At 48.6% G+C, this 14,821-nt stretch overlaps 1 protein-coding gene across 1 annotated transcript in view; it reads right to left on the reverse strand.

Moving 5' to 3' along the window:
• DPF3 (double PHD fingers 3) overlaps positions 1-14,821 on the reverse strand; it is a 201,314-nt gene that overhangs the window by 18,445 nt on the left and 168,048 nt on the right. The window contains exon 7 of the mRNA XM_057733524.1: positions 1,845-1,982. Within this exon, the coding sequence (XP_057589507.1) occupies positions 1,845-1,982 (138 nt within the window). The remainder of the gene's footprint in view (positions 1-1,844; positions 1,983-14,821) is intronic.

The following is a 14,821-nucleotide window of genomic DNA, read 5'->3' on the forward strand; positions in this document are numbered from 1 at the left end:
TGTCAAAGCCCTAACCCCAAGTAGCTCACGATATGACTATATTTGGATCCAGGACCTTTAAAGAGGTGAGGAAAGACCAAAAGCTAAAATGAGACTGTTAGGGTGGGCCCTAATCCAACCTGACTGGTGTCCTTATAAGAGGAAATCTAGACATACAAAGAGACTTTGGAAGCACACGTGCACAGAGGGATGGCCGTGTGAAGAGGCAACAAGAGGGTGGCTGCCTGCAAGCCAAGGAGCGAGGCCTCTGAGGAAACCAACCCTGATGGAGGATTGATCTAGGACTTCCAGCCTCTAGAACTGTGAGAAAACCAATTTCTGTTCTTTAAGCCAGGCAGTCTTTGGTGTTTGTTACAGCAGCCCGAGGAAACTAACACAGGAGGCAATGCTACAAGGGGAAAGTTGGGGTGGGGGTTACGTGAAAACCCACACTGAACCAAAGAAAGGTCTTGGCCAAGGTGTGTTCGTTGTTTCAAATATCTGGTGAAGGCAGTCCATCGACATTAATTGACTGAGTTTGAAATGCACAGGAGTCACCCTTAAACGCTAGAGTCTGAATATTTTTAAAGGCCTGATCCCTTGAATTACATTGAATTGTTCACTTTAAGAGCACCCACACAGGGCTTCCCTGGTGGTGCAGTGGTTAAGAATCTGCCTGCCAATGCAGGGGACACGGGTTCGAGCTCTGGTCCAGGAAGATCCCACATGCTGCAGAGCAACTAAGCCCGTGCGCCACAACTACTGAGCCTGCACTCTAGAGCCCACGAGCCACAAGTACTGAGACTGCGTGCCTCAACTACTGAAGCCCCCATGCCTAGAGCCTGTGTTCTACAAGAAAAGCCACCACAATGAGAAGCCTGTGTACCGCAATGAAAAGTAGCCCCCACTTGCCATAACTAGAGAAAGCCCGTGCACAGTAACAAAGACCCAATGCAGCCAAAATTAAATAAATAAATAAATAAATAGAGCACCTACACAAAATCTTCTGAGCAAAATAAAAAACATATGGCATGTCCACAGTTATTCTTCACCCCATGATCCCAGATCACCCATGATCCCAGAAGGACCCACATCTTGAAGCAAGCCCTAAAGGTCCCATTCTCCCATCCCATTCTGAGTTTGGGGTGGGCCCAGAAACCGTAAGGAATGTTGTAGAGGGAAGACACGTGAATGCCGAGCCCTTTGTGAGTCCCTAATTCAAACCTGAAAGTTAAGGAAGGAAAGAAAGAATAGAAGTGGAAACACAAATCTTCAGGATCATTTTGGGTCTTCAGAGCCCAATATCCCCAACAAGAGCACCCAGATCACGTCTGCTGACGGAGCGCTCACACGAAGAGCATGGAGGCTCTAGAGCTAAGTATTCCTAAGGCAGGAGAGCCCTTATCAAAAGTGTGACCCTGTAAGAGCCAAGGCAATGGATCAAGAATATTCTACGTCTCTTGGTGGCCAAGGAGACATTTGGAACGTCTGTCTCAACTGACACACCTCACGGCTTTGCCTGACTCAGGTTAGCAGCTGTGAACAGGTTTTCTGGAGCTGAGGGAAAAGAGGAGCAGGTCTGGCCTTTGACAATGGCCAGGTAAGGATGTTTCCCTTCCGACTTAACACTTGCCTCCAGACCTCTGGGAGCAGCGCTGGGTGTGCCCCTCCTGCCCGGCTCCCTCTAAGCCTGGGGCTCAGCTGGCCCACAAGGGGCATCTGGGGCTGGGTTGAAATAGCCAACTCACCACAGGTCACTGAGACCAATCAACAGTGCCACCAGAAGACGCCAGAGGTGAACGGAAAGGAATGTTCCGTAGCCCACCCACCTCATCACTCCCCCAACCCAGCAACCGGGAACTCACGCCTGTGGTTCTCGTTTCTGTGGCTGGGTGGGGACCGGGTCTCCTGGTCTTGGGCCTCATCCCCCTCCTCGCTGGCCAAGTGAGTGTGAGCGTAGTGGTAGCTGAGTCCGGGCCGGTTCTTGTAGCGCTTGCCGCAGACTAGAGAGGAAGAGAGGAAAGGAAGGGAAAACACAAACGTTAGCAACCTCTGTAGCCACTGCCATCCTTCTCCCAGGCAGTGACTCCCATCCATCCACCCCAGAGCTGGGTTTCCCTGAAAAAATGTCTCCCACTCCCAACACCCCTCACCCCACTGGACAGAACCAACACCGCTATAATAACACGGACCCAGGTAAAGAAAAACCATGTAAGTAGAAGACGGAAGTTGAACTGTGTAAGAGCGACATCATTTCCCAGCTGTGAGACCCTGGGAAAGTCACTTGCCCTCTATGTGCCTCAGTTTCTTCAGAGGGAAAATGAGAATAATAGTAGTTCCTAGCTCTTGAGTTGTTATGATGAGTTAATCTCTACGCAAAGCACTTAGAACAGAGCTAGGTACATGGTAAGGGTGATAAGTATTATACCTGTGAAGTTAAAAGGCATTGGGCGTCTATTTAGTCCAACACCCCATGGCACAGATGGGGAAAGTGGGGCCCAGCAAGGCTAAGTGCTTTGCCTGGGAACACACAGCTAGTTGTGGCAGAGCCACTGGGACCTAGTCTCCTGGATTCCTGTGCAGTACGACTTCCACCGCCCCGTGGTTGACTCTGTACGAAGTACAAAAGCTTTACATGGATCATATTTCTGATCTATCATCCAGTGATTTTGTGCCAGAAAAACACATATCACTTCCACCATGAAAACCATGAATGTGAAGCATCCTTGGTCGATGTGGCAACCAAGAGCTTGTGCCCTTGGCCCAGGAAGCCTCTGATACCCCGATCTCTAAAAATGTGTCCTAGCAGAGGCACTACCTCTCAGGTGGACGGTAGGAAGCAAGCGCCACGAACAACACAAATATGGTGTCTTGGAGCCAAGGAGAAGGAAGGGGCAGCTCCCTTGGCTGACTGCTCAGGACCTAAATGGCTAAGACCAGATCACTGCCACCACCCTCCCCGCCGAAAGCCCAATATCTCAGCCCCTGGAGGGATGGCACCGCTGGTAGCGGAAGCCGCGAAGGTCTTCCAGTAAAACTCCTGTCCCCGCCCTCTCGTCCTGTCCCCACCTCTCCCCAGGAAAGCAATCCCCACCCAATCTGCAGGAGCAGCTGAGGTTGCCAGCTTTAGGAGATTCTCCCTTCACATGACTGGGTTACAGCAGCAAGTGTAAACACATCACCAAGTGGAAAGAGTACAGACTTCATCACCAGACAGGGGTCCACAGCCCACTTCCAGGTGCCAGTGTTGAGCAGCTGCATGATCTCCACAGTACAGAGAAGAGCCGTTACCCAGCCCGCTTACCCCCTCCCCTTCTTATTTCTGGTGAGGTTTCCTTTCTTACTAGATTCTCTTAGGTTTTTCAGGTACTATAACCATTGGCAAAAAGAGATGTCATCTCTTCTTTCTCATATTTATACAAACTATTTTATCCTCTTAGCTTAATTCATTTGTAAGAATCACCAAGACAGTATTTTAAAATAGCAAAAGCAAGCTTTTCCTATTGTAGTGAAATTGGATTTAGTGGTTCATTGTTTAGAATGATATAAGTGGCTAGTTTTTAGTCCTCATCAAGTTTAAGTAGCTCCTCTCATTCCTGAGTTCGAGTTTTATTATAGGAGAATTTTACCAGCTGTCCTTTCGGCATCTACTAATATTGACTCTCCTCTAGTTTGTTGATATGGTGAATTATGTTGATTTCCTAACGCTTCCTATTACTGAGCAATTCTTGCATTCCTAAAATGTCCCCCATTTGGTCAGAGTGTATTACCTATTTGTATACTGCTGCATTCTATTTTCTAATTTTGCATTTTGCATCTATACTCAGACTTGAGATAGATCTATAATTTTTGGCCTATGTTTTACCATGATTTTCAATTGTATGGTTATGTTGTCTTCCAAAATCGAACTGAGGAGTTCTGCTGTGTGAAACTGGACAAGACACATAATCTGTGTCTTTTTTTAAAATCTGAAAATGATGACAGTACTACTTACCTTGAAGGATTATAAATGATATTTGTAAAGTATCTCACTCAGTACCCACCATATAATAGATGCTCAATAGACAGTAGTGAGAGGGACAAGAGGCTTCAGTGTGGTCTACCACATCTTAAGTGCTGGACCCTCCTGAAAGAGGGACTTTGACCCTTACCTCTACTATGGAATCTGGCAATTGGCTGGACTTTCTTAACAAGGTGAGAGTCTGAAACTCAAGTGGGTGATCAAGTTAGAGACTAGTGACTATAAATGCAATTGGCTTCTCTCTCTCTCTCATAAATATTGCAAAAAATAATAATAATAACATGGTGCTACACATCTCAATTCCATTTGACTCGGGAAATGAGACCTAAGGAGACCCATGAGGCACACTGTGGGCCTGCTGGTGGCTTTTTCTATTTAACGGTTTGAACGATCTAAGGTCAATAAACAACAAATTATGGGGTCACTGGATATAAATTCATTTCATCACCAAGCATATTGCTGGTGAGGAATAAATGTTTATTCAAAATAAGGACAATAATGTCCGTACTCATATGGGGAAACCTCAGCTGCCTCTGCAGATCTCCCCACCGCACACTCAACCACATTTTATCTGTGCCATGTTGTTGTGTCCGTTACCACCATCTTCCGTAATCACACAATTCCAGTGTCGTAAGAGGCGTGTGGTCTAACTACCTGTCAAATGGTTTGATTCCCGCCAACACTCTAGATGCCTTCCTGGAACAACTCCACTGATGGGGAGCTCCCTCCCCACCCGAGTAGGCATGTCTTCTTTGATCTCCTTGAATTATAATTATGACTGCACTGGAGGACCTGTCTTAAGGACAGTTTCACATCGATTTCATCTTGATGTCAACAACTCCACCTCCCGTGCCACCATGCACGTTTTACACCTTCAAAACATACCCACTGAATAGCTGATGAGTGAACATAGAAAACGTCGTAGGAAAGCCAGGAAGTGGGTGAGGAGGGAAGCGTGTAGAACTGGCTCCATCTGTCCCCATTAATCTCACACTAATAGTTCTTAAAACCTACAAAACCGAACCCAAGCAAAAAGCTTCCCATATCTCCTTCCCCAACACCACAGAGAGGAATTATTCTTAGAACAGATCCTTTTGCTAAAAGAGAGATTCTAAAAGAGTAGTGCCCAGGCCAGGACCAACAGCATCGCGTGGGAGGTTGCTAGAGATGCAGATTCTGGGGCTCCTCCCCAGACCTACCGAAGCAGAACGTCTAGGGGTGGGGCCGGCAATCTGTGGCTGAGCAGGCCCTGCAGGTGATTCTGACACACCACAGTCTGAGAACTACTCTGCTAGAAGACTGTATATATTGAGGCTTGACTCTGCCCGCCCTGCGTGCACCTGCCCTTCTGGATGGATGGAGGTGGCAGGAGAGGGCAGCAGGAGGCAGCCCTGAGACCTGTGTTCAGTTATTAGAAGAAACAGAAGCAGACAGCACATAGAGGTCCTGGAAGCCAGACCCCTTAACCACGACCCCTACATGCAGAGCTTTCCAGGTGGAGCTTCATTTTTCACCACCTGCTTATAGCATGTTGTTCCTTCATCAGCGGGTCTTCAAGAAAACATTTATTAAACACCTAATGTGTGCCCAGTAAGGCACCAGAGGACACACATAAATGAGCCCCAGTCCCCTCCCTCCAGGAGTCTGCAGTCTAGCAGAGGAGACATACACATCTACCAGCAAGGAGGGAGGTGGGATAAATACACCAATGTGAGCCTGTGCCCCGCAAAGAGGAGGGGCCAGCACACAGGCTTAAGTAGCGTGGGGGTGGGGGGATGGCTTCCCAGAAGAGGTGGATGAGCTGCAGGTTGTGAGATAGCAGGGCATCACCAGGCAGCCAAAGGAGGAAGGCTTGCGGGCACCAAAGCACATTCTGCCGGCACCTTTGGGGAACCGCAGGATAGTTAAGTAAAGCCGGTGGGAAGGGGGAATCAGGGCAGGTATGAGGGGGACTAAGGAGAGGAAGGTGGGCAGGATGTTATCGCAACCGTGGGAAGCCAGGGGAGGACTGTAGGTATCCCAAAGACCAACTTAATCACATTTACATTTTAGGAATACCGCTTCAGACAATACTGCAAAAGATGGATTTGGAGGTGGCAAGAGGCTATTTTAATTTTCAGTGTGTGAACAGTGAGGACTTCAGGGTAGGAGAGAGGTTAAAGAGAGAGAATCTGGTAGAAGGAGGAGCAGATGGGAGTCAGCAGAAAGGAGAAGCCTAAAAAGATTTCCACTAACTCGGCCTTCCTGGCCACGCGCCATCCAGCCCCTATCCACCTCCCCAGCCTCACCTGAAGCCACATTCCACCTCCTTCTCAGCCCTCCTGCCCACTGGCCTTTTCATTTCTTCAACATTTTTCTTTCCACCACAGAGCCTTTGCACAAGCCCTTCCCTCTGCCCAGAACGTCCCGCACCCCCAATCTGCTTGATTGACACTTCACCGTCCTTCAGGCCTCGAGTCTTTCCAATCAAAATTAGGACCCCGGTGTGTCACCTTCCCAGGACTAGTCACATTTCTACATGTGTCTCTCCCACCAGCCGCAAGCGTGGCAGACCCTGTGTGTCTGCACACTGGCGCAGCCCCATTGATCAGCTCGGGGCCTGCACTCGCTGTCAGCTAAGGGAAGCAATAAAAATAGCCAGGTCTGACTTGGGCACCTGGCTGGAAGCATCTAGGAGGAACATCAGATTTAAAGAAGGAAGGGAATGAGTTCAGTCTGAGGTTGGCTTACACACCTGGAGCTTAGGAAAGAGATGTGGATGTTGGAGTTGCCAGGGTGGCCACGGACGGTATGGATATGAGAGACGTGCCAGGAGAGAAGGAGGAGAGAAAGAAGAAAGGTGTGGACACAGGGCAGAACTCAGAAAACACCAGTATCTTAAGAGTCTGGTGAAGAAAGAGAAACCGATTTAAAATTTTTATTAAGAAAGATTCAGAAGTGAGGACAGAAGCCAGAGAGGGTTTCCAGGTGACAGTAACAATGACACCAGCAGTCACGGCCCCTGCTGACAGCTACTGAGCATGTACTGTGTGCCAGGCCTGCCCTGGTGCTTCACGTAAATTTGCTCACAGCCACAAGCACCCCCATTTTACAGAGGCAGAGCCAGGGAAATGTCAGATGCCCCAGAAGGGCCAAAGGATGGGGACTGAGAGGAGACCGCTGGGCTTGGTAATTAGGAGGTCACCTGAGTGAGCAGGGAATTCACAACCTCAAGGAGGACGAGGCAAGACTGCAGGGAGCTACGACGCTCCTGGGAATGAGGACGTGGTGACGGGGCCGAGAGACCTTTCCTTCCAGCACGGCTGTGGAAGGGGAAGAGTCAGCTGGTGGGCAGATGGGACTGCAGAGTGCGGGGAGGCTGAGCGCGGCTTGTCCTTCAGCAGAACAGATCGTCCTCAGGCGTGCGGGCTAAAGGGAAGGAGGCAGGAGGGAGGGGAGTTTGGAAAGCAGGGTTGGGAGAGATTGGAGCTCATGGAGCAAGATGCCTGACCCCCAAACAAAGCTGCTGACCCAAGTCCCAGTCCTTCAGATGACTTCATCCTAGGGACAAGAGATTTCTAAGATTTATTTCGCTTGAAGCGCATCTGGGTCACACGGCTACACTGCGATGAAAAGAAATGCCTTGGAAATCCTGCTTTGACTGGTTTGGAAGAGAAGGAAAATCCAGCACTGTCTCACCTTCTATATGTATTTCATCACATCCTCCTGCCACTCTGAACACTTGGGAGCCAGCTTCGTAGACGTGTGACCCGTGCATTCAGACAGGGTCCGGGCTCGGAAGGGTCCCACACTCAAGTTTTATGCTTTGCTGTCGTCATCTTGAAATTTTTAATACTGTTAAACAAAGGGCCCCTCACTTGCATTTCGCACTGGGCCCTGGACATTGTGCATCTGGTCCTGGAAAACACTGGGGGCAGGGGGTGGAGATCTGGGACTAAGTTATTCCAAACCCCCACCCTGATCGTGTAAGAGCAGCCACAGTGAATGCAGGACCCGGCCAGTTCTAGTTGAGAGTAAAATTCCCCTCTCAGGTAACTAGGGAGGCTGGCCGGAGGGGTTAACCACGCAGCGGTGGTCATTTTAGTGCCACCAACAGCTCTGGCCCTGCCTCTGGGTCGACCCTGCCTTCAGAGAGGCAGGCCCTGGAATGGTATGTGGGTAGGCTGGATCTGAACTGCCTAGGTTCAAATCCCAGCTCACTGCTGACTGTGATCTTGGGTGAGTGGCTAAATCTCTCTGTGCCTCAGCACCCTTTCTGGAAAATGGGGATGATCACAACAGCACACCTACCACATAGTTGTCAGGCTACGTGAGAGGATATATTGAAAACTGTGCAGGGCTCCCAGTAAGCCGCAGCCACGGCCACCTGCTATTGTCAACACTGTGGATCCGCAAAGGGAATAACGCCTAAAGGGAAGGCGAGGGGGGTGGGGACGGGACTAGCAGTTTCTCCTCTGAGGTCTGGGGTGATGGAGTTGCAAGGAAGAGACTGCTGGGAAAGATACATTCTGAAAATAAAGTATTAGAACCATCTGCTATCCTTTCATCACGTCAGCAGTCTCACTCTGGAATTATCTGTTGTGCAGAATCAGACTGCGCCCCAAGACTGCTGAAGCATCAGGAGAGGGCTGTGCCCCCGTCCTCCCACTCCAGCCTCCCTCCCCAGGGCCCGCTCCTTGGCGTCACGCGCCTCCGAAGCCATCACCCCGGGGACCAGTCGACCCTGCCTGTGGTGCACAACCTAAGGTCCTTCTTTTCACCTTGACAGCGCGCACCTGGATTGTGTGTTCCCGGCGCCACCGCGCACGTGGAGAGGAACGGCTGTGACAGTGAGGAAGGTCCAGCTTGCCTTCCTCTCTCTCTGTCCCCCCAGGGCAGATCCATCTGTCAGGCTGCGGAATTAGTGCTTGCCCACTTCCCAATTCAGAGCTGGACTCTCCAGGCAGAACCTCCTGTCTGGAGTTATGAATACCTTCAGGGCTGCCCCAGAATATTTACAGCAGCGCCCCCTGCCCCCCACTCCAACCCTACACCACTGACTCCTTACAGGGATGGGGGGGGAGGGGAGGAGGGGAGGAGGGAGGAAGAGGAGGAGGAGGAGGAGGAACAATCAGGGGCAGTATGTGTGAACAAAGCCGACTGCCGCAGACAGCAGAATCCTTCCTGCCGGGGAGAAGCGGCCGCCTTCCCCACTGATAACTTAATGACTCTGGCACATTTTCATCAGCCCAACTTGGAGCACGCAGTGGGTATCTGAGCCAGGGGTTTCCGAGAGCCTGAAAGCAGCGGCTGAAAGCAATTACGGGATGAGAGTCCAAGAGACAAAGCCTGGGTCTTGGGAGTCACCGGGCCGCATCTCTTTCCCAGTTCTGCCCCGTGGCACTTAGGACAGCACTTCCTTTTCTCTGCAGCTTGACTTCCTCGTCTGTAAAATTGACACAGCAGTGCCCGTCACCTGCCAATGCTTCCAAGGCATCATACTTACAGACTATCAGGCAGGCACACGTTCTCACATTCAATCTCACAACAGCTCAGGAGGTAGGGATTATCATCCCATTTTATGGAGGAGGAAACTGAGTCTGGGGTTATTGAAGCAATTCACTAAATGGCAGAGTCAGGATGTAAATTCAGGTCTGTATGACTTTGAAACACACATGCTCAAAGATGTGCTAGTCATTCTCCATTCACCACCCCCCCAGTGCTTGGAACTGACCTCTAGGGCCTCTTGCCCTCTGCTTCCAGTGGAGTTTGGCCATCAGGAGGCACTGGCAGGAGAACAGAGGATGAAAAGAGAAGAGATGGGGATCTGTGCCCTGCCCACCCCTGCTTGGGCAGCATCCCTGGTGCAGGGCTACCCTGCCCCCCAGATCCAGCTACCCTTGGGAGCCAGTCTTCCCTGCTCCTTGCGACCCAGGATAGGGAGGGCTCCCCCTCTTCCTTGTTGCTACTTTTATCCTGCCCACACCTCCACAATCACTCCAACAGCAAATTCTCTGCCATTCAGCCCTTCTAAGGTTGAACCTTATGTCCTGCTGGGGCCAGGACAGATACAAACAGGGGCCATTCTGACAGGAGAATCATACCATACCAGACTGGTTCGGATGTTTGGGGACCCCCGCACCTTCCTGACAACCCTTGGTCTTCTCTCTGCAGAACCAGCAAGGTGGGTGGAGGACCGTCCATACTTTGGAGAAGCCCCAAGTAAGAAAAGCCCTGCTGTGAATGATCTTCGGACAAAACCCAGGGGACACGGCAAAAAGCCACTATCTCAGACTTGTGTACTCAGGGCGGGGTGTTAATCCCTACAACTGTGTTAAAAGCCCAGGCTTTTTCAAGAGTAATGATGGCACCACAAAGCTCAAGCGATAAAAGTGGTGGCTCCACAAATGGCCCGGGTCCTGCAACATTTAGGCACCAAGAAGCTGCTCTTTGGCAAGTCCAGGTGGGCTTCCCTCCCCTACGCTCTTGAGCCAGAGGCCAGCAGCGTGCGTGGCCCTCTGCAGACCTGGGGTCTGGCCCTGGCTCTGATACTAACCCACCATGCACCCTTTAGAAACAAATCCCACACCTTTCTGGACTTGGTTTCCCTGTTTATAAAATATGGCAGTTGCATCAGACCACCTTTAAGTCTTTCCATTCTAACACTGCACAACTCTTTGTTTCTCCGAGTCCTCCAAGGTCCGTGTGCCTTCTGAAGCAATTATTCCCTCAACTGTGACAGGAAAACGATGTAGGTTCCCAGTCACAGGATCCACCCAGGGGCTGCCTACGCCCCTCTCCCCACCCCACTGAGCCAGGTCTGGTGATGCCTTTCTGTGGCTTCGTGTTTTCTTCCAGGCCACCCTTGATGCTTATTTTAAGCTGAATTCTTCTGGACAGAAACCCAGGGGCTGGAGTAGGGGTAGGCTGTAACACCCTGATGTTTCAAAGCCACATTCCTCAGGGCCTGGCACTGATCCATGTACTAGGAGTGAGCCCAGAGCCAGGATCTATCAAATGCCAGTGATCCACAAGTCCTATGTCTTCATCAAGGGAGGGCATTCTGCATATTTTACAAATTTATTATATATGAATGTGGCTACAGGTGTAAAAAAAAAAAAAACACAGGAAGAATGCAGATAAGCAATAAGGCTTTCATTTCAAAATACGCTATAAACTGATTCTAGATCCCCAGCAGAGAAATGCAGAAACTCCCCAAACCAAAGCATGAAATGAGTTAGTGGAACTCTTTCCCACCCTGTTGACAAGCAGGGTCACATAATTATGGTGAACTCTGGGGTCAGTTGTTCTATGCCAACTAATTGGCTGTGTGACCTTGGGCAAGTTACTTAATCTCTCCAAACCTCAGTTTCCTTATCTGTAAAGTGGGGATAATAATAGTTTTATACCTCAAGTGGGTATTGTAAGAACTAAACGAGTCCATCCGTGCAAAGTAGTCAGCACACTGCCTGGCACACAACAAATGTTCAACAAGCATTAGCTATTTCTGATCATTCATTTAACTCTCAGAATGCTTCCCCGGTCCCTGACAACGCCAGCAGCCAAAGCACAGAACAGCACCGGGGGCTCAACTTAAGTGTGGAATAAGTACCCTTTCTTGACTTAGTAAAAAAAAAAAAAATATTTATTGAGCATATAGCGGGAAGTTGCTGTATAACAAAGGGAGATCAACTTAATGATGGGTGATGCCTTAGAGGGCCAGGACAGGGAGGGGGGGAGGGGGTCACGGGAGGGAGGGGATATGAGGATATATGTATAAATACAGCTGATTCACTTTGGTGTACCTCAAAAACTGGTACAAGAGTGTAAAGCAAATATATTCCAATAAAGAGCTTAAAAAAATAAATATTTATTGAGCATATTTATGAACCAGGCAGTGAACTAATGATTTTCACACAGTCTCCTTTCACCCTCTTGAAAACCCGCTAAGGTCAATCTTATTGTCCTCACTTGACAGAAAAAGAAACTGAGGCTCAGAGAGGTTTTTGTGATTTGCCCAAGGTCATGGCAGGGAGTGTTGCAGCCAAGACACAAATCCTGGGCTTCTGACTCAAGAGCCATCTTCTTTGGGCCACTATCCCTTACAGAGATGGTGTCTTCGATTCCTTATTCTAGTGAATCATACATTAGCGTGTCCTTAACTAACTTAAAGAGCAAAATATCATTCTTTTTTAATCTTCACTGAAAATAATTTAAATAATAAATATAACTGCCAACATTTCTGGAGAAGCTAAACAGCGAAAGGTAAAAAAATCAGATGCAGTATCATAAAGTGTGGCAGCCGCCAAACACTTGGGAATCCAGCCAGTGCGCTCTGCTTCAGGATCTCTGGGTGAATATCTGACATAAACGCTCCTTCAGATGCTTTAGTTATGAGTCCCAGCCTACCAGGTGCGTCTCGATGACCCTTATGTGAAGCAGGCCCCCTTCTACCTATGACATCGGTATATGTTCCTCACTAACTTTGGGGAAACAAATGTACACTAGCATCTGTTAGACATTTCTGCCTGGATGTCCTGCCGTCTCCACAAACCCATATGTCAAAGTTTCATCACTCCCCCAAATGACCTCCTCCTCCTCTAGAATATTCCAGTTAAGCCTCCCTCATGTCTCTATTACTCAAGCTCAAGACTTCAAGAGTCACTGTCGCCACCTCCCTCTCTTGTACCCCACATCCTGTCTGTCCTCTGCCAGAGTCCATGGATTTTTCTTTCATAAAATCTTGCTTGTTTGCCCAATCCATTTTGTTCCTGTTGTCACCACCGTCCAGACTTCATGTCTTCTCCTTCCTGACTGGAAAAGGCTCCTCTTAGCCACAGGCTTCAGGCTCTCTCCCCTGAACACCTAATCCTAGAGATTAACCATTCCAGAGATGTCTCCAGGATCATCCGCGATTCACCATTGACTATACAGGCCAAACTCTAAGCAACTCAGCCTGGTGTTCCCAGCATCTTTGTCCGACTCTATGTCCCCCAATCTCCCTACCCAAACACTCTGCTTCAGCCACACTGGTCTATCATCTGTTCTGGTACGGGCAACCCACATTCATCAACATTTTGAGAGCAGCCACTGCGCTGGGTCTCGGATGCAAGTGGAATATGACATGGTTCCTGCCCTCAGAGGGCTCCTGGTCCATCTTGAAGAATGGACAGATAGACAAACTGTTATCATATGATGTGAGAGGTAGCCTACACAGGGGTATGTACAAGGTTAGGCAGATTCCAGGAAGAGGTGAGTGACTGGTGAGGGGATAGGGAGATTGCAGGGGAGAGAGAGAGAAAGATTACTAACTGGGATCAAATCCTGGCTCTGCCACTCATTCACTGGGTGACCTCAGGAAAGTTAAATCACCCCTCTTCTCCCCAGATTCCTTATCTGTAAGGATGGAGATGATCATATCATCTGTCTCCTGGTACTTTTTCAAGGATTAAAGAATTAATATAGATGAAACCTATAGAACATTCCAGGCCCAGAATATAAACCAACAAGCTTTTGCCATTACTATTATTACCTCCCTGCTGACTCCCACATACCCCTCCATCCCTGGAGACCGGTCAAGTCAATACACCCTCACTGAGGACCCGCTTGGCATCCGAGGGAAGCACCCTCTGACACACCGGTCCCCAGCCCCGGACCACTCCCTCCCTTAGATTCCTACAGTGCTCACTGCCTACTCAGTGAAAGCTGCCTGTGTTATCTCCTCCTGGGATATCAGTCTTATCTTGCCAACTACATTGGAGACAGAGGAAACACGGAAAAGGCAAAGGTGGAAGAATGTCATTAAGCACATAGCATTGGCAAACATTTTCATATGCATTACCACATGTAGCTTTCCCAGCCATGTTCATCCCCACTCCACACTGCAGGACAACGGACGCTCTCTGCAGCAAGACAATTTTCTCGAAAAATTCTGGATAACAAGCGAACAAGCAGCAGGGCCACAATCTGATTTCAAGCTTCTCACGCCAAAGTCATTGCACCTCCTTCTTCGTGCAGCTCTCACTAACCCACTTCCCTGACCCCCCACCAGGACTTGAAACAAGAGAAATCAAAGGCTGTGCACCAGGCCCTTTGACCTCACAGTTCTGCTTCTAGGAAATAATACAAACATTATGCAAAGATATCGCTGCAATATTGTTTTTAATAGTGAACAAATTTTAAACTGTCTAAACATCCAACAAGTGGAACAGTGATTGAGCAAACTGGGGCATGGTCATATCACGGAACACCATATAACCCTAAAATGTTGTCATAAAAATGTGCTTATTGACATGGAAGGATGGTCCTCAGGTGCTGTTGAGTGGGGGGATGGGGTTAAAGTGGTATGTATCATTTATCGTGGGGGAGGGTATAGTAGACAGAAACAGGGAGCATCCTAAGATAGGATACAATGAAACCAAATGGAAGTTATCTCTGAAGAGTAAGATTATGGGTGATTTTTATTTGTCCCTTTATACTTATCTAGAACTTCTGATTTTTTACTGCCATGAAGGCATACTATTTCTGACTGGATGAGAAAGTAATTCAAGAGGGTGTGCACATAGGTATAAAACAAACTTATGGTTACCAAAGGGGAGCGGGGAGGGATAAATTAGGAGTATGGGATTAACAGATACACACTAGCATATGTAAAATAGATAAACAACAAGGATTTACTGTATGGCATAGGGAACTGTATTCAATATCTTGTAATAGCCTATAATGGAAAACAATTTAAAAAAAAAAGAATATATATGTGAATACATAACCGAGTCACTTTGCTGTACATCTGAAGCTAACACCATACCGTAAACCAACTATACTTCAACAAAATAAATAGAT

The sequence above is a fragment of the Hippopotamus amphibius genome, chromosome 4 (assembly GCF_030028045.1).
Source record: "Hippopotamus amphibius kiboko isolate mHipAmp2 chromosome 4, mHipAmp2.hap2, whole genome shotgun sequence".
Classification (NCBI taxonomy): domain Eukaryota; kingdom Metazoa; phylum Chordata; class Mammalia; order Artiodactyla; family Hippopotamidae; genus Hippopotamus; species Hippopotamus amphibius.